At 33.5% G+C, this 23,904-nt stretch overlaps 1 protein-coding gene across 1 annotated transcript in view; it reads left to right on the top strand.

Moving 5' to 3' along the window:
* Window positions 1-16,296, top strand: part of RBM26 (RNA binding motif protein 26) — a 95,298-nt gene extending 79,002 nt beyond the window's left edge. Inside the window, exons 21-23 of the mRNA XM_011997297.1 lie at window positions 5,614-5,727; window positions 7,366-9,255; window positions 13,108-16,296. Of these exons, the coding sequence (XP_011852687.1) occupies window positions 5,614-5,727; window positions 7,366-7,455 (204 nt within the window). The 3' untranslated portion in view covers window positions 7,456-9,255; window positions 13,108-16,296. The remainder of the gene's footprint in view (window positions 1-5,613; window positions 5,728-7,365; window positions 9,256-13,107) is intronic.
* Window positions 16,297-23,904: the final 7,608 nt, after the last annotated feature.

Raw genomic sequence — 23,904 nt, forward strand, 5'->3', positions numbered from 1 at the left:
TTATAAATTTCCCCATAATAATTCATCTTTTTATTGCTATTTTAAATGATATGTTTTGTTCCATAATATTTTCTACTGGTTCTTCAAATGTAGGAAGACTGTTCATCTTTTTTAATTAAATATGTAACTGCCATCTTATCAAACTATTTGATGGTTTTAATTTTGCTCTCTTGGGTTTTTTGGGTTTCATGCAATTTATCATTGGTTAAAAATGATAGTTTTACCTTTCACATTTCTACACTTACTACTTTCTGTTATTTCATTGTTTACCTTTAGAAAAATGTTAAAAACAGTAATAATAGTGACTGACTTTTTTGCGGAATGAAAATGCTTCTAGTATTTTCAGTATTATGTGTGATGCTGGCTTTTTGTCTTAAGGTAGAATACAAATGACTCTGTTTCATTAAGAGCTGTTAAGATTTTTGATCAGAAATGGATTTTTTTTTTTTTTTTTTTTTTTTGAGATAGGTTCTCATTCTGTCACCCAGGCTAGAGTCCAGTGGTATGATCACAGCTCACTGCAGCCTTGATGTCCTGAGCTCAGGTGATCCTCCCACCTCAGTCTCCCAAGTAGCTGGGACTATAGGCACACGCCACCACGGTTGGCTAATTTTTGTATTTTTTGTAGAGATTGGGGTCTCACCATGTTGCCCAGGCTGGTCTTGAACTCCTGAGCTCAACCACTCTGCCTGTCCGAGCTTCACAAAGTGCTAGAATTACAGGTTTCTGTCACTACGCCCAGGCTAGAAATGGATTTTTATAATGCCTTTTGATGTTTATATAACAATGAATTTTTTTTTCGCCTTATTTCATTGTACTGCTTCTAATCATTCTCTCCTACTTTAAATCCCATAGTATTGTATTTTTAAAAATCGCTAAACTCTTCTTTTTCTTTTTTTCTTTTTACTTTTTAAAATTATTTTCAAAAGTAAGATTGGTTTGTAAATTTTGGGAGGGATATTTTTGTCAGGTATCTCTGTTAGTTGTCATTGGAAAGTTTCCATTTTTCTTTGCTTTCTGAGATAAGTTGCATTGGAAATACATTTTTTAAAATTTTAATAGAATTCATTTGTGAAACTATCAGCATCTAATGGTTAAACGCGTCTTTACAGGCTGTTCTGTAGAAATGATTGGTTTAGGTTTATCTCTTCTGACTTTAGTTTAGTACTTTGGTAGTTTTTTCAAAAGTTATCTTTTTAATCTAGATTATCAGCTACATTTGCATTGGGAGGCAAATTTTATCTTCATCCGATGCTATTTTCCCCCTTTCATATTTTGTGGATTTGTACCTGTAGCTCCACTTTACCTTTTTTGACCACTACCTCCTTGCTCAAGTAGGCATCCTGTAGAGCACGTTTAAACATGGTGTTCCTTAACATTTTATAAATGGCTATACAGTTGACTTTTTAAAATATATTTTAATGAAATTTTAAAGTACATGCGTAACTCTTGAAGCACTGCCATAGCATACTTTAGAGAAGTATTTATATTATTTGTACTGTTTTATTTATTTATTTATTTATTTATTTATTTATTTATTTATTTTTGAGATGGAGTCTTGCTCTGTCGCCTAGGCTGGAGTGCAGTGGCCTGATCTCAGCTCACTGCAAGCTCCGCCTCCCGGGTTTAGGCCCTTCTCCTGCCTCAGCCTCCGGAGTAGCTGGGACTACAGGCGCTTGCCACCACGCCCAGCTAGTTTTTTTTTTGTAATTTTTAGTAGAGATGGGGTTTCACCGTCTTAGCCAGGATGGTCTCGATCTCCTGACCTCGTGATCCGCCTGTCTGACCTCCCAAAGTGCTGGGATTACAGGCTTGAGCCACCGCGCCCGGCCTGTTTTTACTGTTAAAAAGCAGTACAAAGCAGATTAATACAATACAATACAGTTCAGAAATAGACCTAAGTTTATACAGTCATGTGCCACTTAAGAGGGATATGACCTGAAAAATGTGTTGTTAGACAATTTCATTGTGCACACATCACAGAGTGTATTTGCACAATCTAAAATGATATAACCTACTACACACCTACACTATATGGTATAGCCTGTTGGTCTTAGGCTACGAAACTGTGGCATTGTGTTAACTATACTGAATACTGAGGCAGTTGTAACACAATGGTAAGTATTTGTGTAGGTAAATATATCTAAACATAGAAAAGATACGGTAAAAATAGCGTATAAAAGATAAAACATAGTATACCTGTACGGGGTACTTACCATGAATGGCGTTTGCAGGACTAGAAATTGCTGTGGGTGAGCTAGTGAGTGAATGTAAAGGCCTAGGACATTACTATCCTATTTTATAAACTTGTACCTTAGACCTTATAAACACTGCACAGTTAGGCTATACTAAGTTTATAGAAACATTTTATCTTTCTTTAATAATAAATTAACCTTAGTTTGCTATAACCTTTACTTTTAAACTTTACGATTTTTAGACTTTTTGACTCTTGTAACACTACTTAGCATAAAACACAGACACGCTGCACGGCTGTACAAAAATATTTTCTTTCTTTATATCCTTATTCAATAAGCTTTTGTCTATTTTTAACTTTTTTTTAATGTTTTACTTTTTAAAGTTTTTAATTAAAAACTAAGACACAAGCACATACATTAGCCTGTGCCTAAACAGGGTCAGAATCATCAGTATCACTGTTTTCTACCTTTACGTCTTGTTCCACTGGAAAGTTTTGAGGGACAGTAACACACACACAGTTGTCATAGGCAATGTGTGTATCATAGGCAATGGCCTACGATAACAATTCCTTCCTCTGAAATACCTCCTGAGGAAGCCGCCTGAGACTGTTTTATAATTAATTAAAAAAAAAAAAAATGAGTACACTGTAAAATAATGATAGAGTATAGTATAGTAAATACATAAACTAGTAACAGTCATTTGCCGTCCATATTCAAGTATTATGCTGTACATAATTGTGCGTGCCATACTTTTATATGACTGGACTGGCAGCACAATCAGTTTGTTTACACCAGTATCACCGTGTGAACAAGGTATTATGATAGTTACAAGGTCACTAAGCAATAGGAATTTTTCAGGTTTATTAAAATCTTAGGGGACCACTGTCGTATATAGTCATTGTTGACCAAAACATTGTTCTGCGGTGCCTGACTTTATGAGGATTTTAATGGATCACAAAGGAGATGTTTTAAGTCAAGGAATAAAACAAGTTATTCAGTAAATGATGTTGGGACAATTGACTAGCTATTTGGAAAAAAGAGAGCATTATGTCTTTTTAAAATATTCAAATACATATAAATTGGGTGAATTTTTTTTTCTTTTTTTAATACATAAAACATTTAATACATGCTACAAAATTCTTTTTTAAAAAATAGTGAAAACCTAGGGATTTTTTTTTTTTAAATAATATTGAGAGGGCTTTTTAGGGTATGGCACGATATTCATAAAGGAAAACATTGGTAAATTTCAGTACCTGAAAAATTTTAAACTTGTTTATGACAAAAACGAACAACAACAACGCCTTTCTGTCCAATAAAAAGTGCATCATAAAATCAAAGTCCAATTGGGGAAAATATTTTGCCCAAAATATCACCAGATTTCATTCAATTAGAAAAATGCAAGCAGCACAGATTGTGAAAAAAGTCAAGAAACATTTAGCTTCTAATAGAAAGTCACACAAGATGCACAAATACACAAGATTGTTCATATCTGTAGAAATTGCTTTAGTTACGCTAAATATATACTGTATATGGCCATTCAAGAAAAGTGACAGATTTATTGGTATGGACATTGAGAGATATTTATAAAAAGAATTGGGTTAATAATTTAACCATGAAGTTATAAACTAGTATGTTTCCATATACATATCATACATATTTGTATACAGAAGTTTTTAGTATGTGTATAGAAAAATATATGTAGGATTTGACTCCGAATTCCTCACAGAATAGTGATTATCTTTTAGGGCTAGGGATAATCATGAACTGTGCTTTTTTACATTATGTGGCCTGAAATTTTGAATCTTTGTAAAAAATAAAATGGGTGGTTTGCAGAAGGAATTGTTTAAACTTTAAAAATTTTATGTTGCACTTACCTGAAATATTGGTTTCTTGAACTTTTCTAATATAAAAACATAGTTTTATCAAAATGAAAGTATAATTATGGAGTATGTTTCTTATAACATCAGAAGTTCTTAGTTTTCCTGAGTAAATTTACGTCTTCAGAAAGCAAAAACTCAGTTCTTTCAAAAATGTACACAGCCTGATTCTCAAGTTTGTAATGGAGCAATGTTAATAAAAACTTTGAAAATCCTCTTGTAATTAAAGTTGAAACTTTAGAAAGTTTTAGGCTCATCTTATAGATTTGAGGAGCTTTGTGCTGAATATAGAGATGTGTAAAGTTAGATCATCGGAAATTTTTGTCAATAACTTATTTTTTTAAATGTCAGTAACTCTGTGCTTTTTAGGTGAATTTTTTTAGCTGAATGTAAGGATGAGTTTTATGAGTAGGTATTTTGCATTAAACAGTTGGAATTCCTTATAGTAATATGAAACATTTTTATGTAATAGTGATAGCTTCAAAAAATTGCAACTTATCCTGGAATTGAAATATATGTAAGTACTTTTTTAAAAAATTCTAGTTGTATGACATTGTGACAAAAATACTCCTGAGCAGCATTTTAATAGGCATGAAATCTTTTAAATTTATCATAAATCTATATGTGTAGATTTAAAATTTATACCTGGGGATTTTAATACCACACAACTTATGTCAAATATCATTGAATATGTCATTGCTTCTACATTTCACATTATGCTGTACTTTGAGATTGTATTATAAATCTCATGTGAGTATAAGTTATTTGCAGTATGTTGCTAACAGTGGATTTACCTTAGTTCATATTACTCTAATTTGAATGCAGTTTCCAAACCAGCCACTTGGTATAGCAAGTACTTAGACATGACTGTTTTGTAAGTTCATGTTTTATATTCAGTTATGAAAGCTTAGTAGGAAAAACTTTTTCAATGGAAAAGTTCAGAGGGTTTTTTTTTCCTTTCATGGAGACACTTACATTTCATATTAGTTTTACAATAAACATTTCATGGTAGTTGGTCATTTGATATAATTTGAAAATAATGTACACATGCAAAATATTTATTAAAGATTAATAATTACTATATACCATTTGTAAATGAACAGTAATTAAAATGAAATAATATATATTTAGCATATTGATCCCAATTTAGACATTGATACAGACACTAAAACTAGGATCTTGAAGTACCTTGGGATTGTCATCTTAAATAGCAATCGTCATTGTGTTATAAACATGTAGACATATTTCTTTTAGTCAAATATTGGCCAGTAGTGAAATAGCTCTATTTTATTATGAGGAATTATCGTTATTTTCTTTTTAAAGGGATTTGCAATTACTAGTCTGATTGTTGGAGTAAATAACCATAAAAAGTAAAGTGTAAATTGTAATAGTAAATTGAATAGTAAATAAAAAGCAAACAGGTAGATAGCCATCTTCAGTTGTCTTTAACTATTTTAATTTTAATGTTAGGCACTATGAAATTTATTTTTTTCTTCAGAAATTTTTAATGTCTTATATTCCAATATTTTTAATCGTTTTAGGCTGCAGTTCATGGAGCTCGTTTCAAAGGGCAAGATCTAAAACTGGCATGGAATAAACCAGTAACTAATATTTCAGCTGTTGAAACAGAAGAAGTTGAGCCTGATGAAGAAGAAGTATGTTATTTTTTTTTCCCACTTATTTTTACCCTTAATCGTTCGTAGCTTTTATATAAAATGTGATTTTTGTGGCTGTGATTTTAACATAAAACTTTTATTCCTGACCCATAGTCCAGGCAGGGGATATCAGATAAATGCAAACAACTTTAAATTTTCTGGATAATGAGAAGAACTGTGGATTGCTAATTCAAAAAGAATATATGAAAATCATATATATACTCCATTTTTATTTACCCTTAGAGACAATAATTATTCATTAGCTTTTTATCCACAGGAAATCTTGTAATATCTTAAGTTTTAGGGTAATCTATTCTCAGTTGCTTTGTTAACATTTCAACTTTCCTTTATTTTAATTCATATATCATTTTAGTCATTAGAATGAATGCCTGTTATATGGTAGATACTGTCATAGGCACAAAAATGAATAAGACACGGTCCCTATCTATCATCAAGGAGCTTATAATCTGAAAAGGGGGGTGGTGGCAGACACATAAGAAACTAGTTACAATAAAAGTCAGACTGTTAACGCTGAATAAAGATTTGAACAACATGCTCTGGAAACTCAGAGGAAGGAGTGATTGTTTCCATCCCGGAAAATTTTAAAGGAGGTATTGACAGTGGAACTGAGCCCTGAGCAATAAAATAGCTTTCATAATCTAGAACTGGAGCTGGGAATATAATTGAGAGGTATTTTAGATGAAGGGATAAGCATCAGGAAAAATGGAAGTGTGCATTTTTCTTTGAGTTACAACAATTAGTCTGATGGCTAAGAGGTATGGGCCAGTGAAGTGGTAGAACCCCTTGAAAGCAAAAACTTAAAAGTAAACAACTCTTATTTAATCACCAAATAAACTTTAGGAGAAAGTTTAACTTAAGAAATAAAGGTAAGGTGGGGAAACTAAATGATTCCATGTTTTACCTTCATAGTGGCACTTCATTTTGTTTGAAGAGCATTTCAAGGCTGTTATACATATCCATAGTCAAATGCAAGAATAAAAATGTATATTTTGAAACTCATATACATGATTTGTCATTTTATATTTTAGATTATACCTTTGTCCTTCCATGAGTTTGAATTGAATGGGGAGAAAAGCAGGAGAGCTCCTGGTATTAGGTATTTTGAAAAGTTTGAAATAGCAGTCTGAGAAGTGTTTATGAAGGGAATGGGGAAAAGAAAGGAATGCAATAATAGAAAATGTTTGTTGCATACAGCAGAAAATAAATATAAATATAAATCCTGGTAGAATTTTATACAAGTCATTGGTTGATTTTAGTATTCAAGGTTAGGAGGGTAAATTAGAGAAAACTTACTGTTTTCTTTTTTAAAAAAGTTTGACCAATATTTTAAAGTTACAGAAGATGGCGTAATTTGCTAAAGAGAGGCAGGAAAAAATGGCATGTACAAAGGCTTAATTTGATAATTTGTTTAGTGTGTTTCATGCAAGCAATAGAATAGATCATATAGAGAAACCATCGAGTGGTTAAATGTCGCTTTTCCTTGTTTTGTGAATGTTCTAGCTATAAAAATGCCTTTTGTATTCAACTCTGTTGAGAGAGATCAGTATTTAAAAGTGTCACCTTTTTTTTCTTTTCTTTTTTTTTTGGGTAAATTCCTAAATACATTTTAACCTAAAGTTTCAGGAAGAGTCTTTGGTGGATGACTCATTACTTCAAGATGATGATGAAGAAGAAGAGGACAATGAATCTCGTTCTTGGAGAAGATGATTTGACTGATCATTGATCTACATATGCTAGAACTCTACCTGTGTTTCATTAGTATTATCTAATGTACTTTTACATATTTGTAAAAACAATTTTTGGTAAAATGTGATGAAGATGGATTTCACAAATAGACAAAAAAGAAGAAAACTACCTTCTGATCTTGTATTTTGAAAGATTGATGTTTGCATTTTATTTCAGTAAACAATTGCTAAAGACATCACACTAGAAACATATGCAATGTTTTTATTACATACTTCTACTGGACATTACAGAATTCTTTGGGTTCTTTGTAATTTAATGAATAGGTCTGAAAACTTATGACCAATACTTGTTATAACTTAGAGGATTTTGTTTTATTCCAAATAAGGAATGAATTTGCATTTAAAATCTTAATGAATGTTTTCAAAACTGAATAGATAACATAGTACTCTAACTAAAGTCTCCAAGTCATGTATTATAATATTACATAGTAGTATGCTTAGGCTTTACTATGTATTAGCCTTTTGTTGGACTGTGTATGTATTTTACCATATGGGTTTTAATGATAATGGTGTATGACTGCTTTACATGAGTCCTTATGCATCCGGATGTTATAATAAAGTGGAATGGTCTCTTAAAAAAAAAAAAAAGAAAAGAAAAAAGCAATGACAAAAAAAAAAAAAAAAAAAAAGCCAAGACAATGTTCCTTGATTTAAAAAAAGAAAAGAAAAGAAAAGAAAAAACAAAAGAAAAAACTTAAAATAGACCATTCCAGATGGTGATCTACCCTTCCCCCCAATTATCACAAAAGGAGCTATAATCACTAATTTATTCTTAATAATAATGGTTACTGGTACCCTTACAATAATGTACAATCCAATGTTTAAAAATTATACCACTTGAGTTTGGTTTGATCCTATAAATTTTCAACAAATGTCTTAAAATTTAAAAGCAGGCTGATTAGTTTGGAACCAGACTACAAGTAGAGCTAACATTTGGTGAATAAGAAAACATCACATTACATTTTGGATGTATGAAAGAAAACTTGACCATTTGAAGATAAATGAATAAAGAAATGTACTATAGATACTACTTTAGGAAAACACTGTTTGGTAAGTGTTCCAGTCTGATATTTTAAGTGTGTACTTCCTATACTTGTATAAAAATCTTTGACGTTTGCAACAATACTGTGATTTTTTTAAGTGGATTTCTTTTGCAAGTGAACATGATCATTGCAAGTTGATACAGCAGTTTCCAGGAAATGAATGCATTCTTTGTAGAATGGGGGTGGGAGATTACATACTTATATTTTAAAATTCATTTCGGTTGCAAGTGTTTCTGCCTCTCTTAAGATGATAGTGATAATATTAAAAAAATCACATTTAAAAAATTACTTTCTTCCATATTGGGGTCCTCACAATCAAAAGCTGTTGTTCCACCACCACCATAGTCTTCTGCCAGTGGAGTAACTTAAGGATGCTGTTCTTTTGCTTCTTCCCCATACCCCACTAATTGGGGTTGAAGTTGTGTGTATTTTCTTGATGGTAACACTATTTCATAGAAATGCTTTGCCTTGCAATTCGTGTATACGTTTATATTTAAAATTTCAAAATCAGATTTCAGTTGTCAAAATAGTGACTTTGCTGAAAAAGTCACTATTTTTACTTATATATTTAAATCAAAGATCTATTTTTATGTAGTCTCTTGTATGTTGACTATGTGCTATTCTGATTCATTAGGTAAGTTTGTTTTCTTTTCTTTTTAGTAGTCGTGAAAGGTGCCAAATTGGCAGAGGCTCACGTTTCTTCTCTTTACACCAAACAGGTATTATAAAGAAAGTAAATCTTTCAAAGGCCAGTTAAATCTCCATGCTGATTTTTGGCTTTATAATTTGATTAGTATGTTTTAGCCTGATACTTCAAAAATTTAAAAATTCCCTTATAATGTAACTGAAAATACATATTCTGTTTATTTCAGTCCATGAATAGCTAATCTGTTTTCCTAGCCTAAAATTTCCAAGTAACCTAGAACTTAAAATATTTTAAGCCATGTTGCTTTTAATGAATCAGAAGACAAATATGTTTCAGTGTGGTCCCAAAGAATGGAGATTAAATCTTACGAACATTAATTAGGTTTACAGTTATATTATCATAGTATTAATATGATTTTAATTATAAATATTACTTAGTATTAAGTTGCTACTGAATATTTTACTTGTTTATAAATACTAGTACTCTACATGTACTTTCATATGTTCTTATTTAAAACTTAGGAAGGAATTGTTAATTTCCATTTTATAGATAAGGAAACTTAGGCTAATAGAGATGGAATGATTTGCCCAGTCATAGCTAGTGGATGAAAATAGATTTGAATTCAAGTATTCTGATTTCAGTGCCAACTTTTTTTTTTTTTTTTTTAAACTCTATGTTGTTGCTGCTTTCCTAATTATTGATGGAGTGGAACATGAGATTGTGTTTATAGTAAATATGGTAGTTCTTGCCTCAAAGGTACTGCACAAAAGTAGTAGACATTCTACTTGGTCATTCGCCAGTTCATACTTATACCCTCCCTTTTAATACAGCACTTTGTTCATATCTCTGTTACAGTACTTACATTGTAATATAATTTATCTGGTTTATGTCTGTCTTCCCCACTAGATTACAAGCTCCTCTAGGAAGGTGGACCATGTCTTATTCATCATTTTATCTCTAGTGCTTATCACAAAGCCAGGCTTATAGTGGGCACTCAAATGTTTGTTGGATGAATTAATGAATGAATGAATGCATATTTAAATATCCAATCATAGAGTGACAGATACCTCCCTTGTTAATTCTTATCAATTTTCCAAAAATCTCTTGAAGATATCCTCAGTCACTGGGAGCATTTTGCTAAGCAGTTGATACAGTTCAAGTTTGTCACTGGTGGGGTAACAAGTACTGATGGAGGTATACACATATGTAGACTTAGTGGAGTTTCCAGAACATTTAGTAAGGCATTAATATTTTGGGGTAATAAATGTTGTAGTCTGTTTCAGAGGTAAAATACACTTTTCGTTTCTGTCAGTGTATGATTAGAAATGCTAAGAGTCACCAGTCTAGTCCATCCCACTAATTTTTATATCCAAAGGTGACCTAGTTTAGAATACTAGACAAGGTTTATAAGAGATTTAGCTTTTGGTCCCAGTTCTGCAACTTAACTCTGTGGCCTTAGGCAAGTCTCTTGCCTTATCCAGGGTGGTTTCCTTGTCTGTAAAGTAAAAAGAGTTGGACTAGATGATCTCTAAGGTCCCTTTTACATCTGTAGTTTCCCTGGTACTATATTAGTGTTTGATACAAAACAATTTAATATAAGCCATTTCTCCCTGTTGTCGTTGTTGTTTTCTATCATTTTATCATTGGAAACAACTTGGATTTGGTTATGATAATTTATATGATGCCTCTTGGTACAATTTTGTGTATAGTGTTCCTACATGCTTGCATTTGCCAGCACAAATCACTTTCAGCCTATAAAATAGAGATGAACTTCTGTATTCACTAGCACTTCCTTTTCCCAATTGTAACTTTTCATTTTCTGTCTAAATTCAGAGTTTTAAAGTAGAAGTACTTGCTAGTAATGCAGATACAGTCAGTTCTCTCACCAGTATGGATTTAAATTCTCCTTTCCATCTCAGTTTATTCTTTAAAAAAAAAAAAAAAAAAAAATATATATATATATATATGCTACCTAAAACTAGAAACACATTTTTAATTCTGCAGCTCTCCTAACGGATTATTTTGCTTTAGTACAGACCTGGGCTGCAGGCTGAGTTGGGAGTTGGAAAAGGATTGAGGACAGCAATGTAGGTCGCCTCTTCCTACAGGAAAAAATTGAGGAACATTGTGTATTACTGGTTAAAAGATTGATTAGGATTATTTCAAGGGATGGTTGAGTTGTCGTTTTACATATTTCACGCAATATTTTGTGTCTCTACTTAAGCATTGTTGTTTTAAATGTTACTGGATAATTGTAACATATCAAATTAAATTTTATATTTAACTGATACCCAAGCATTCGATGAAAACATGTTGCAGGAATGGGAGAATATTCCATAGCTTTTGTTTTATTGTGATTTGATTAAGTAAGACAACTAATAGTTTAAAGACAGGACTTCACTGTTTTAGCTGATTTCCTGTAGAAAGTGTGGCTAAGTTTAATGGAAAGAAATGTCTTCTTACTAGAACTGATTTTGGGGGACTCTATCCACTCTTACTTGGAACACTAACCGTTGCCTATAAGGGTTCAAAAAGGAAGCAACAGTTGCTTATTTGGTATGTTGAAATATCACTGGCTATTTTAGAGTATGAAGCAAACTTTATCAATGTTTTCTCTCTTTTCCCCCTTACAATGTAGACTAATGATAGAAAACTAGTTTTAGTTCTTCTAGAATTTATATAAATTTTGTAAGCTCCACCCAACACACACACACACAGACACACACACCCCGCCCCGCTTACAAAAGTCTGTATTAGCCTTTTAAAACAAAAATTTCCTGCGTGAAATTCTGGCTTAGTTAACTTTTTGGTCTTTCTCTCGGGGCTTTTGTAGTTCTTATAAAATACTATAAATTACAAATGAAAATTTAATGCATAATTAAATTACTAGTGTACAATATTTGTAAGACAAGAAGAAAATTTCCTTTTCCCAGATTTCAGGAACTACCTTGTTCCTGTTAACTTCTTGAACTGGCTAGTTGCTCAAAGGTATGTATACAGGACTTTAGAGAAGAGCAGTTTTTAAATTTTTCCTTTCTGATCATTATATACCTATCAGATGACAACAGATAATCTTCCAAAGTTGCTACCTAAAAATCCTAGGAAAGAAACTGGTAAACATGACTGCCATTCCCAATAATTGCTAATGAAAAACATCAAACTTGCTTAGTAGAAAAACACCTAACTTTCTTGCCGTTTATCCATATTATGTGCTTGTTACTTAATGTAATTAAAAACATTTTAAAATTCTACTTTTTTTGTATCTACTTTTTATACTTGCTACTTCCTAAATTCCTAAATTCCTCCCTCACTGTTTATTTCATCCATCTACTCATTTTCCCATCATCCAAAGTAAGCCTCTCCTTATATACCAGGCACTGTCTGATTTCCATGTATTCCTTTTATTTTTACTGTGGGCCTTTGTGCTTAGTATAGTTTTACTTCATATAATGTGATTAACAAATGAAGTGATTATCATATGGAGTTTAAGGAAATTAGATGTATCTTGCAATTACTTTGACATCTTTGAGAAACCTTAAGAAAATTGTTTCTGTTTTCATTTTTATTTACAAAGTCTTGGAATTTGTTCATGATTTCTTAAAATTTCTTTGCCTACCCACATCTCTGTGAAAATTTTCCATGTCAGTTACTAGTTTTTCTAATGAAAATTTTAGACCATAGATATGTTTTATGCTGTGATCTTTTGCAGCCTAATGTTTGAAGGAAGCATGATGCAGAGAGGTTTTGTTAAAATCATTTTAGCCCAAAGCTTTGTGTAATTTTCCTGCAACTTTGATTTTGATTTCTTTCTCAAATAGATTTTTTTAATGTTTAGAAAAGTTGGAGGTCAATTTATGATGTGATTCAAGTTTTAGATTTATTTGCTATTTTCAAAGTTTTTTTTAATAGTCTTCTCTTTTTCCAGCAGAGAGAGATCATCATTGCCTGAATTCCCTTAGCTTTGTGACTGCAAGAGCAAGACCAGTTCCTGTCTGGAGACGACTGTTACAATAATATCATCCTATTATTTTATGTTCACTCTTTATCAATTTGAACAGATGTTTACATGTACTATAATTAGCATTTTATCTCTACAGTTCTCTAAGAGTACATCTGAGTTCAAAGTGTATCTGAATGTGTGCTCTGACCTTATTCTTAAATGTTTTCTCCCTGTACTTTATAGCCATTTATTTTTTAAACACCTTAAGAAGGAATGAAAAAGTTCTCTTGGATGACGTATATTCAGTCTGAGCCAAATTGAGGATTGTGTCTAGGAAATCTGTAAAGCCATATACTACTGTGTTCATTAGCATGAACAATTTAAAATGAAAATGAATTAAAAAGTTAAACATGAGTTTGGTTTTAATTTTGGGGGGATCTTAAGATGTATTTCTGGGAGTAGGATAGCCACTTAAAATAATTTTGAATAGATGATAAAGTACTTTTTTATGTACTGTAATAGCTTGTGCATTTCTTCTGACTATACTTTCTGATGATGTTGCCAAGGTCATTTACCCAAATATTTTTTTAAAAATTCTTAACTCTTCAAAGCCAACAAAATAATTTTCTTCCAAGTGACAAATGATAATCTGTAGATTACAAGTCTTTTAAAACTTATTGTATGTCTTAACATAATTTTTTCACATTTTTTGGACTTTTCAATCAAGACATCAAAGACGACCTTGAAAGCAAGAGGAAATAGTGTCGTGTGCCTAAAATTGGTAAAGACTAGTTTTTACCCATTTTAAGAAGTGTATGTCCAAATTATTTATAAGCAGTATGGCTTAATATGGCTTCGAATTACTTATAAAGAATATGATTAAATCTCATCCTAAATATGTACCCACAATATCCTTTCTATAATGGGCACCATAAGAAATGTTTTCACTTAGTTTCTGAGTATTCCTTCATAGATTCTCAGGAGGCATTTAAAAAGTTGGAAGCTATATTTGGTAGTAGCTATATTAGAAAAGTCCAATTTACACTGATTTTTATTCACCCTCATTTTTATTTTTATCCAGTCATGCTACCTTTATCACCTTTTATTTTTTTTTTTTTTTTTTTTTTGGTGCAAAGCTGAATATTCTGCAAATTTTTTTTCCCCTTGAGTATGCATTGCATTTGTCATGAAAAATAAAAAGAATGTAATAAACACATCAGTCATAATGTAAATTATCTGTTTTGATCCACATTGGTTGGACACAGCATGGTTAATTCTACGCTTGGTTAAAGAAAATACATCATTTAGAAAGTATTCTAATATTTTAAGGACCTGCACTTTTTTTTTTTTAGTTGTTAAGACTTCTGGTTCACATTTGCAAACTAGCCACAGGGTGTTCATTAATATTTTCCCAAAATAGTTGAGTATTTTTAATTTTGAACAAAGAATTTTCTGCCCTACTACAGTGGCTTACTGCTAGGGTAAAGACTATTGTCTGAAGATACTGTACTTGGTGTTAACAGTGTTGATTGCTTAATGGATATGGACCACATGCCACTACCTGTAGCTTTGTCATCCTGGTGTTTTTGTTTGGTTGGGTTTGGTTTTTCATTTTTTGCTTTTAAAATTAAAAACAAAGCAAAACAAAATTGAAGATACCATTGAGAATCAGAAGTCAAGATGACTTAACTCTCACGAAGATCACTGCGCTTTTTGAAAATTGCTGTGAGATCTAGTCAGTTACATATTTAAAATCCCCATATGTTGATTAATTAAAGATAAGGTTTTCATTATTTTCCTAAGTAGGATTCTCATGGAGCTATTGTAGATAACTGTACAGAATCACTTTTGTGTAATTGAATGAAGCAGTTTCCTCTGCATGATTGCATAATGAAAGCCTTTTATATATCTTTATATTTTTCAATATACTTAGATTTTACACTATTAAGCTGCTCTAGTCATGCTATATTTGTTTTTTTAAAAATAGAGTTTATAAATATTTATGCTCAAAATACAGATCAACTGAATATTTTTGGTCTTGTTTACAAGATAAATCATACTTTAAAATGATACAGGCCCCTCAAGTGTCTTAGGAAAAAGTCATTGGTGCTATAAAACCTTTCAATATCATTTTTGAACCCATTGTTCAGACTCTGCTAGGTTTTAATCTGATTGCTTGTGATTTTTGATAATGTAGCAGCAGCATAATTATAAAAGTGGTCTCTGATGTGTGGATAAAGAGCTCAGCCCATTAGAAACACTTTGTAATTTAAGAATATGATGCAAAATGACCTTACATTTACTTGTGCCCAGCTTCCCAAAAAGAAAATTGTTTTGTTAAGAGGAAGGCAGTTAATTTGGCTAGAATCCAAAAACTCATTCAGCATGGCTGTTTTTCCCTTATTTCAAATGAAAAACTTTTCTAATACTAAAATACGTAATCCTGCTTTGCTTTAAATTCCCATATCCATCACTCAAGAGGAGGCATAGTGATTCTTAAATATTCATAGAACATTTGGTGAGTTGTAAAGAGATGTATTATTGCATTGTAGGTTTTTGCATTGATGTGTCGATTTTTTTGTTTTGTCCCCAAGATTTCCTTCCAGCACCTTAATGAATGTTCACATGATAGAATGTTTTAAGTATCAGCAAAGCATTCATGGATGCCTGCTTTTCATTCTCAGAAGGTTAAACCTGTTTTGGGTGTGATGCTACTTCAGAACATATTGTCTGGCACAAGATTTCTTCTAATAAGTGGTTTATTTTAACTCAATTTCTGTGGACTGTTGAATTGAAAAACACCAAAGGAGTCTTCTTGTTTGGAGACTGGATTGTTCCAGTTTTAAATACCTGTGCCCATAAGTATCCCATTTCATGAATGTGTGTTGGCATGGGGAAAAAATTTCCCTGCTCTTTGAGTGGAGCGAAAGCAATTGGTTAAGCTGTAGCAGCTTTTTTGTTTATTTTTTTAAAGTGATAATACAACTTGAACTGAAAAAAGATAAAACTTGAACTAGAAAACTACTCTTGTATGCTTAGAATGTTTATAGTATTAAATGTTTATGTGGGGTTGTCAACATTTTTATTATTTATAGTTGAATTATGTTTTGTTAAATCCATATTTATTATTTTTATATTTTGAAAATTTTTAAAATAAAAGTCTTACTAAAAACAGTTAATGTTTTAAAATTGTCCTACATCTTGCATCAGTTATATTAATTTATACTGGAAAAAAAACTGCATTCATTAGGCATTACATTATTGAGAATTCTGAGAATGTTTATACAAAGAAATGACTTCACATTTCCTCTTCCCCTCTTTACCCTCCATTTTAAGTTGTATTAAGTCAATTTTGGCACCAATATGTCACTGGCTTAATGTCTTCTCCTTTCACACATACACAAATCCTCATGACCCTTCCCCCTAGTTCCTGACTCCTTTACTGCTTGGAAGTTTTTCTCCTTATTCCGCTTGGCAGCCAAAAAATTCTCCTTATTGTAAGTGATAAGTGTAAAAATACTATTCTGATGTTAAAGAAGGAATACCGTAGTTCCTGAAGTGCAATTAGACACAAAGTGCTTATAATGTCAATTTGCAAAGCTGTTGAAAGTTTTCAGAACTACTGTAATTTCCACAGTTCATCTGGACCATTTTTCCCCCCATCCGATTTGGCCTGCTTTTCCATCATTCAGCATGTTCATTTCATATTATATAGTTTATTGAATGATGAATTATTTCGATTTTCATCACATATGTATTTTCTGTCATCTGTGACATGGTAACGTGACACTGCTGCTGCAAGAAAATACATTCTCATCTACAGATCACAAATTTGATAAAAGTCTAGTTAGAGATCTAGTGAAGTAGAGGACTTTGGTTAATAATGGTACAATTATTTTTAAAAGTTACATGTTTGTGTATATACACACAAACATGTAAGGCCAGCCCCCGTGGAGTAGTTGCAGATTAAGCATGTTGTCAGCCTTCACTTATCTGAAAATTATTTCTGCACAATGAATGAATTTGTCCTTTAATCTTCTTTTTAATCATGTAATATTGTGGAGAAGCTAAACATTTTTAAAAGTGTGGAGGTAATATGATAGCCTGTCATTTATAAATGATCTCCAGACATTTTAAAACTGGAATTAAATAATTTTTACTGCCTTGTAACCTTTTTTCCCTTATGATATTGATACTATTTTTAATGGTTCCTCCATTATTTGAAGATGAATCAATGTAATGAATCAGTTCTCATTTTGGGAACTTAACCTCTCCACTTTTTAGTATGAACAATGCTGTGAACATCATGCCTTTGATTATTCATGATATATTCTCAGAACTTCATGGTCAATATATATAGTTTTTAAAACTCGTGATACATTTTGCATTTTCTTTTACAAAGCAGATATGTATAAATACCTAAGCAATAATTTTGCTTTGTTAACAGCATAAGTTATTTTTTCTGAAATGTGTTAGAACTTACTGAATTCATTCCATATTCATAACAGAAACCAAATTATGCCTAATACAGTGGTTAAGCTCTGCTGTAGTAGTGACACTATTATGGATATTTTACACAATATATAATTGCCAGGATTTTGTATACCATAGCAGATTTTTTTTTTCTTGAAACTACAGATGTTTTATAAATTGTCAAGAAACTTTTGATAGTCTCATCATGAGTATCTATTGAAAGATATGGGAGATAATCTTTATTTTTATTAAATAAGGAAAAATAAATGCCAGAAGCAGGATTGGAATTTTCGTTTCTCATACTATATTTACTGTGAGAATTCACAGAACCGCCAAATAAAAATTCATAACAAAGACGTCCCCAATATTTTTAATCAACACTCCAAATGCCTTTTCTCCAGAAAAGCAATTTGTGTTTTCCCCCATGAACTTCATACTGATACAAATAAAGCATCAATTGGACTATGAAAAGAAAACTAGATAATGTTTTTCCTTTTTTTTTTTTTTTTTTTTTTGGTCATAAACAGAAAAGGCTTTTTTTTTTTTTTCTTTTGAGGCAGGGTGTTATTCTGTAGCCCAGGTTCGAGTGCAGTGGCTGATCTCGGCTTGCTGCAACCTTGACCTCCCTGGGCTTAGGCAACCCTGTCTCGGCTTCCCAAGTAGGTGGGACTATAGGCACGCACCAGCACACCTGTCTCATTTTTGTATTTCTTGTGGAGACGATTTGCCAGATTTCCCAGACTGGTCTGGAACTCCAGCTCACATAATCTGCCTGCCTCTGCTTCCCAAAGTGCTGGGATTACAGGTGTAAGCAGCAGCGTCCTGTTCATTTTTGAAACCATAATTCATTTCACTGGAAAGAAAATTTCCTGCAAACCATGAATATTTTCGTTAGCTATTCATATAGTGGTCGTGTTTTTATTCAAGTGGAAATGAGAACATTTTGTACACGTATGACATTACTTTGAATATTCAAGGGTTTGCAATACTATTGACAGTTTTCTTAAATTCTCAGTCTTTGTTTCACTTTATAAATCTAAGATGTGTGTTACTAAAGCAGTAGTACATTTTGTATTCGGAGCTCCGAATCATGAAACTGATTATCTAGTATGCAGTGTATTTATTTGGGGGATTTTGAATTTAGGACATAGGTTAATAAAAAGACCATTTCATACTTCTGATTTTTAAGAAGAAAAAGTACAAGTGACAACAAAGCCTTTGAAGTCTTTGACATTTTTTAACTTTTAATGTTAAAATGTTTTTTGTTTATCCCAGAGATATATAAACCAAATCTGTCTGGAAATACAGGTGAATATTCATAATGTCAAGGACATTTCAAACCAGTTTCTGAAGGTTATTATCTATGACTTCAGACTTGAAAAATTTCCTGTATTTTCAAATTGGAAATGTTAAGAAATACTTAAAAATTATATGTTTATAATGTTGGAGTTAGAAATTGTCAAAGTAGTTGAATAATGTTCCAATTTTACTTTTTTTATCAACTTAACAACAGAAATTAAGAAATGTTAGGAAGGAGACTGGCACTTAACAGTGGTTATGTCTGAGGTAATTTCAAAAAAATCAAAAAGGCAACTCTTGGCAAAAAATATTCTTGATTACTGATCTGATTATTAATCGTGAGCCCTCATTTATCATACTAAAATGAAGACTACATATATTAAAAATCGTATAGAATCCTAAACAACCATTTTGGTTAATGGAAAGAAGAAGGGGCTTTTTTGCTTTGTCAAGATCTCCAGTGAAGCAGAGAGAATCCTTAATTTGGGATGCTTACAAAATAGAGCCATCTAAGGTATCATAGACGGGAAGAGGAAAATGGGTGACAAATTTAATCCTGCATTTGTGAAAGTTCTGTTTTAGGTTATAAGCTGCCTGGAAGCAAGTAGTCCAGTTTGGCTGCTTCTCCAACTGATAAGGTTTATTGATCATCAAGTGACATTAAAACTTCATAGAAAAGGGTGCATCCAAGAGCACATCTGTTCAAGGTCTCTCGTGTTCCTCCTGGGGGAGCCCTCAAAATAGAGGTAATGATCAGCAACCTGAGTGGGTATTAAGGTACTCCTTTTCTTCTTTCCTGCCGGAAAAGCAGCACAATTTATGTTATCACATGAGGGCATAACCATACCCTGCGACCTAATGTCAAGGTTCAACATTCCAAGATTTTTTCTATGCTATGTTTACATAACTTACCTGTGACCACTCTTGGCCAATTGTACCTGGCAATTTTGCCAGTGTGTGTACAAAGGGCCTTCCTGTGTGGAGATGTAACTGTGGTCGACCACAGCATGCCTCCAGATTTTATGGCCCTAAGAAGGGTTGGGGGAGGGAAGGAAAGGTTCCTACCTAAGATTTTACCAGAGTCTCTGGTCTTGTATTGGGATTCTATGTCAGGTTTCATTTGATGTAAAGGATCCATCGTTTTTAAAATACTGAAAACCAATGTTCTCTACCACATTTGAATCCCCAAATTTTGGTATGTTGTACTCTGTCTCCAATATAGCCCTCATCAAACTCTCATCCCACCTTTGTGTTTGTTTGTTTGTTTGTTTGTTTAAGACGGAGCCTCACTCTGTCGCCCAGGCTGGAGTGCAGTGGCGTCATCTCAGCTCACTGCAAGCTCCGCCTCCCGGGTTCACGCCATTCTCCTGCCTCAGCCTCCCCAGTAGCTGGAACTACAGGCCCCCGCCACCGTGCCCGGCTAATTTTTTTGTATTTTTAGTAGAGACGGGGTTTCACGGTGTTAGCCAGGATGATCTCGATCTCCTGACCTCGTGATCCGCCCGCCTCGGCCTCCCAAAGTGCTGGGATTACAGACGTGAGCCACTGCGCCCGGCCCCCCACCTTTGTTTTTTAAAAGTGTGAAGGACGTATAACCATTAGGGAAGATGAGTTTATAATTTTAAATCTCCCCCTAAAAAGAAATTCCAATCCAATACAGTAATTATCTGTTAACACTGGTTAATCATAAGCACATAAGGGCCTAATATTCAATCAGTTGATCAATCAATCCATGCTCAAAAAAAAAAAAAAAAAAAAAAAAGTTGACCTGGTCCTGCCTTAGGATTGTAGGCTACCAAGGCAGACAATGTAAGCACAGATGAAATAGTAATAGGCTTAGCCATATTCACTCTATACAATAAGGTAGTGGTTCCCACACTGCAAAGTATAATCACCCGGGGAGATTTTTTAAATCCCCACGCCTGGGTCATGCTACATGCTAATAACATCAGAGTGTCTGGGGATGGAAGAATTACTGGAGAATTCTACCAAATATTTAAAGAAGAATTAACACTAATTCTATACAATCTCTTTCAGAAAATAGAAAAGGAGAGAATACTTCATTTTGTAAAGCTGGAATTATTCTGTTACCAAAACCAGAGACAGTACAACTGAGAAAACTACAGGCCAATATCCTTATGAATATAGATGTGAAAATCCTTAGCAGAATGTTAGCAAGTAGAATTTAGCAATACCTTTTAAAGACCAAATGAGGGTTATTCCAGAGATAGAAATCTGGTTTAATATTTTAGAATTGACTACTGTATTATCAGGCTGAATAAAAGTAAATCACATGATTGTATCAATCAGAGAAGAAGCACTTGACAAAATTCAGTGTTTGTGATACAGAAATGATAAAACTTAGGAAATTAGAAATTAGAGGGTAACTACTTCATCTTGATAAAAAGCACCTACAAAAAAGCTACCGCTAATGTTCATTAATAATGAATGACTGAATTACTTCCCTCTGATAGGAAACAAGGCAGGGAAGTCTGCTTTTACGTCTGTTAATTAACATAGTGTTGGAAATTGTAGCTAATGTGATAAAAAGCAAAAAGAAAAAATAGAGATTGGAAAGGAAGAGTTAAAACATTAAAACTCCCTATTTGCAGATAACATTGTTTACATACAAAATCCAATATGTAAAACAAGTAAGCTCAGTAAGTTTCCAGAATAAAAGATAAACATACAGGTCAGGCGCAGTGGCTCATGCCTGTAATCCCAGCACTTGGGGAGGTTGAGGTGGGCAGACTGCTTGAGTATAGGAGTTCAAGACCAGCCTGAGCAACATAATGAAACCCTGTCTGTCAGTTTCATGACTATGCCAAATGTCATGCCCAGGGTCAGGTTCCAGCCCATGCTGAGGTTCAAGGGAGTGGGTAGATGAGCAGAAAGAACACTTGGGGAACCATAGACAGGTGAAAGATGATTTTATTCAGCAGCTCTCATAAACAGCTCTCTCTGCCCTGTCTCGGCTGCTTAGTCAGGCGGCCCCCACACAGAGATGTGCAGCCAGCTCTCTCTCCCTTGCCTTCGGGGTCAGCAGCTAAACTCTCTCTCTTTGGGCACGAGCGGGCCAAGCTGTGTCCTGGCTCCCCTCTATCTGTCTGCAAAGACGGACAGCTTTGGCTCTCTCTCTTTCTCTGGGTGCCAGTGTGCCTGCACAGTGTCAACAGGGCAATTATACCTTTTACTGACAGTAGTGGCATACAGCCAAGTGATGAACCTTCCCTATGTTATGGCTATGGTGGTGAACTCCTTTCTGTTATGTCTATGTGGCTATGATAACAAGTGAAGTTATACACCTGCACTCTAGACTCGCTGAGTCACTCTGGATATTTACCTCGGCCTATCCTTGACCAAAGTACTTCCATGTTCCTTACACTGCCTCTACCAAAAAACTACAAAAACTACCTGGGTGTGGTGGAACATGCCTGTGATCCCAGCTACTTGGGAGGATGAGGTAGGAGGATCGCTTGAGTCCAGGAAACAGAGGTTGCAGTGAGCCATGATGGCACCACTGCACCCCATCCTGGACGACACAGTGAGACCTTGTCTCAAAAAAAAGCAAAAACTCCAAAACCAAAAAAGATAAACATACAGAAATCAATTATGCAAGTGAGAAACAGACTTGTGGTTGCTAGGGGTTATGAAGGTGGTGGGGGTGGGAAGGAAGTAGGTGGGATTGTAGAAGGGCGACATGAGGGATCGTTATGGTGATGGAAACATTCTGTATCTTGACTGTATCACTGTCAGTATTTTGGCTGTGATATTGTACTACAGTTTTGCATGACAACGCTATTGGGGGATATTTGGAAAAGGACACATGGGATCTCTGTATGTTATTGCTTACATCTTTGTGAATTTAAAATATCTCAAAAAGTTTAATTTGGAAAAGAGAAAAAAAGTAATCAAAGGCAGAATAACATCTAACTAGCAACATATTGGACATGCAGAAATGCCCTGGAGGGATATGTGCTCCCTGATAAGAATGAACTTGGGAAAGCAAGAATTGGAGATATAGAAAAGGAATAAATTGAGTGTGCTCACCTGAGAGTTTCTGGAGGCACTGCAGACTCATTTCTCCCAATTGTTTCACTGCAACCAGTGCCAGTAAGTGCCACATGCATGTTGCTTCTTTTAAACTTCCACCAGTATTGCTAACTAAAAGAGACTCTAGACTAAGAAATGGCAGATCTCACCTACCTCAAAAAGGTGGATGACAATGAAAACAACTAATGTTTGCTTTGCTCTCTCTGCCTTTACCATAGATCAGGAAGGTTGAAATCATCCGAAACGGGAGGACACAGAAAAAACGCGTAACTGTAAATTAAACGCTCTGAAGGAAAGAGACAGTGTTATGGGAGTGCAAGGCAAATGAACCTGACCTAGGATGATGTGAGAAAAGGCTTCTTATAAGAAGTTCAGTTGAGATCTGAAAACTGAAAAAGAGTTGCTAGGTGGGGAGTATTATTCTTGATAGAATGAACAGTTTGTGCAAAAATATAGGGGGACTAAAAATGATGCATTTGAAGAGCTGAAAGGCCAGTGTGGCTGCATACAAAGACATAAAATTTGAGAAATATCGATATGGAAATCTAAATTTAACTGATAGGTAAGAATTAGACTCTCTAGAGATCAAATATAGAATGAGCAGCTCTACATTTAATCTAGGTAGTGTAGGCTAATTCTGCAAAGGAGAAGTAGAAGGGGCAGTCAAAAAGGTAGGAAGAAAACAAGAAAGGGAGTTAAAGAGGTCAAAGTAAAAAAATAAAATAAAATGCTTTAGGAATGAGGGAATGACAAATAGTATCAAGGATTGCAAAGTAAGACAACGAAACATAAAATATACCTTGGAATTTAGGAGAAGGAAGCCATTGGTAACCCTGGAAGGTGGTTGTTTTGTTTTGCCTACTTGCTTTTATTATTATTATTATTATTATTATTATTATACTTTAAGTTCTAGGGTACATGTGCACAACGTGCAGGTTTGTTACATATGTATACATG

This window comes from Mandrillus leucophaeus, unplaced genomic scaffold, assembly GCF_000951045.1.
Source record: "Mandrillus leucophaeus isolate KB7577 unplaced genomic scaffold, Mleu.le_1.0 Scaffold536, whole genome shotgun sequence".
In the NCBI taxonomy this organism is placed as follows: Eukaryota; Metazoa; Chordata; class Mammalia; order Primates; family Cercopithecidae; genus Mandrillus; species Mandrillus leucophaeus.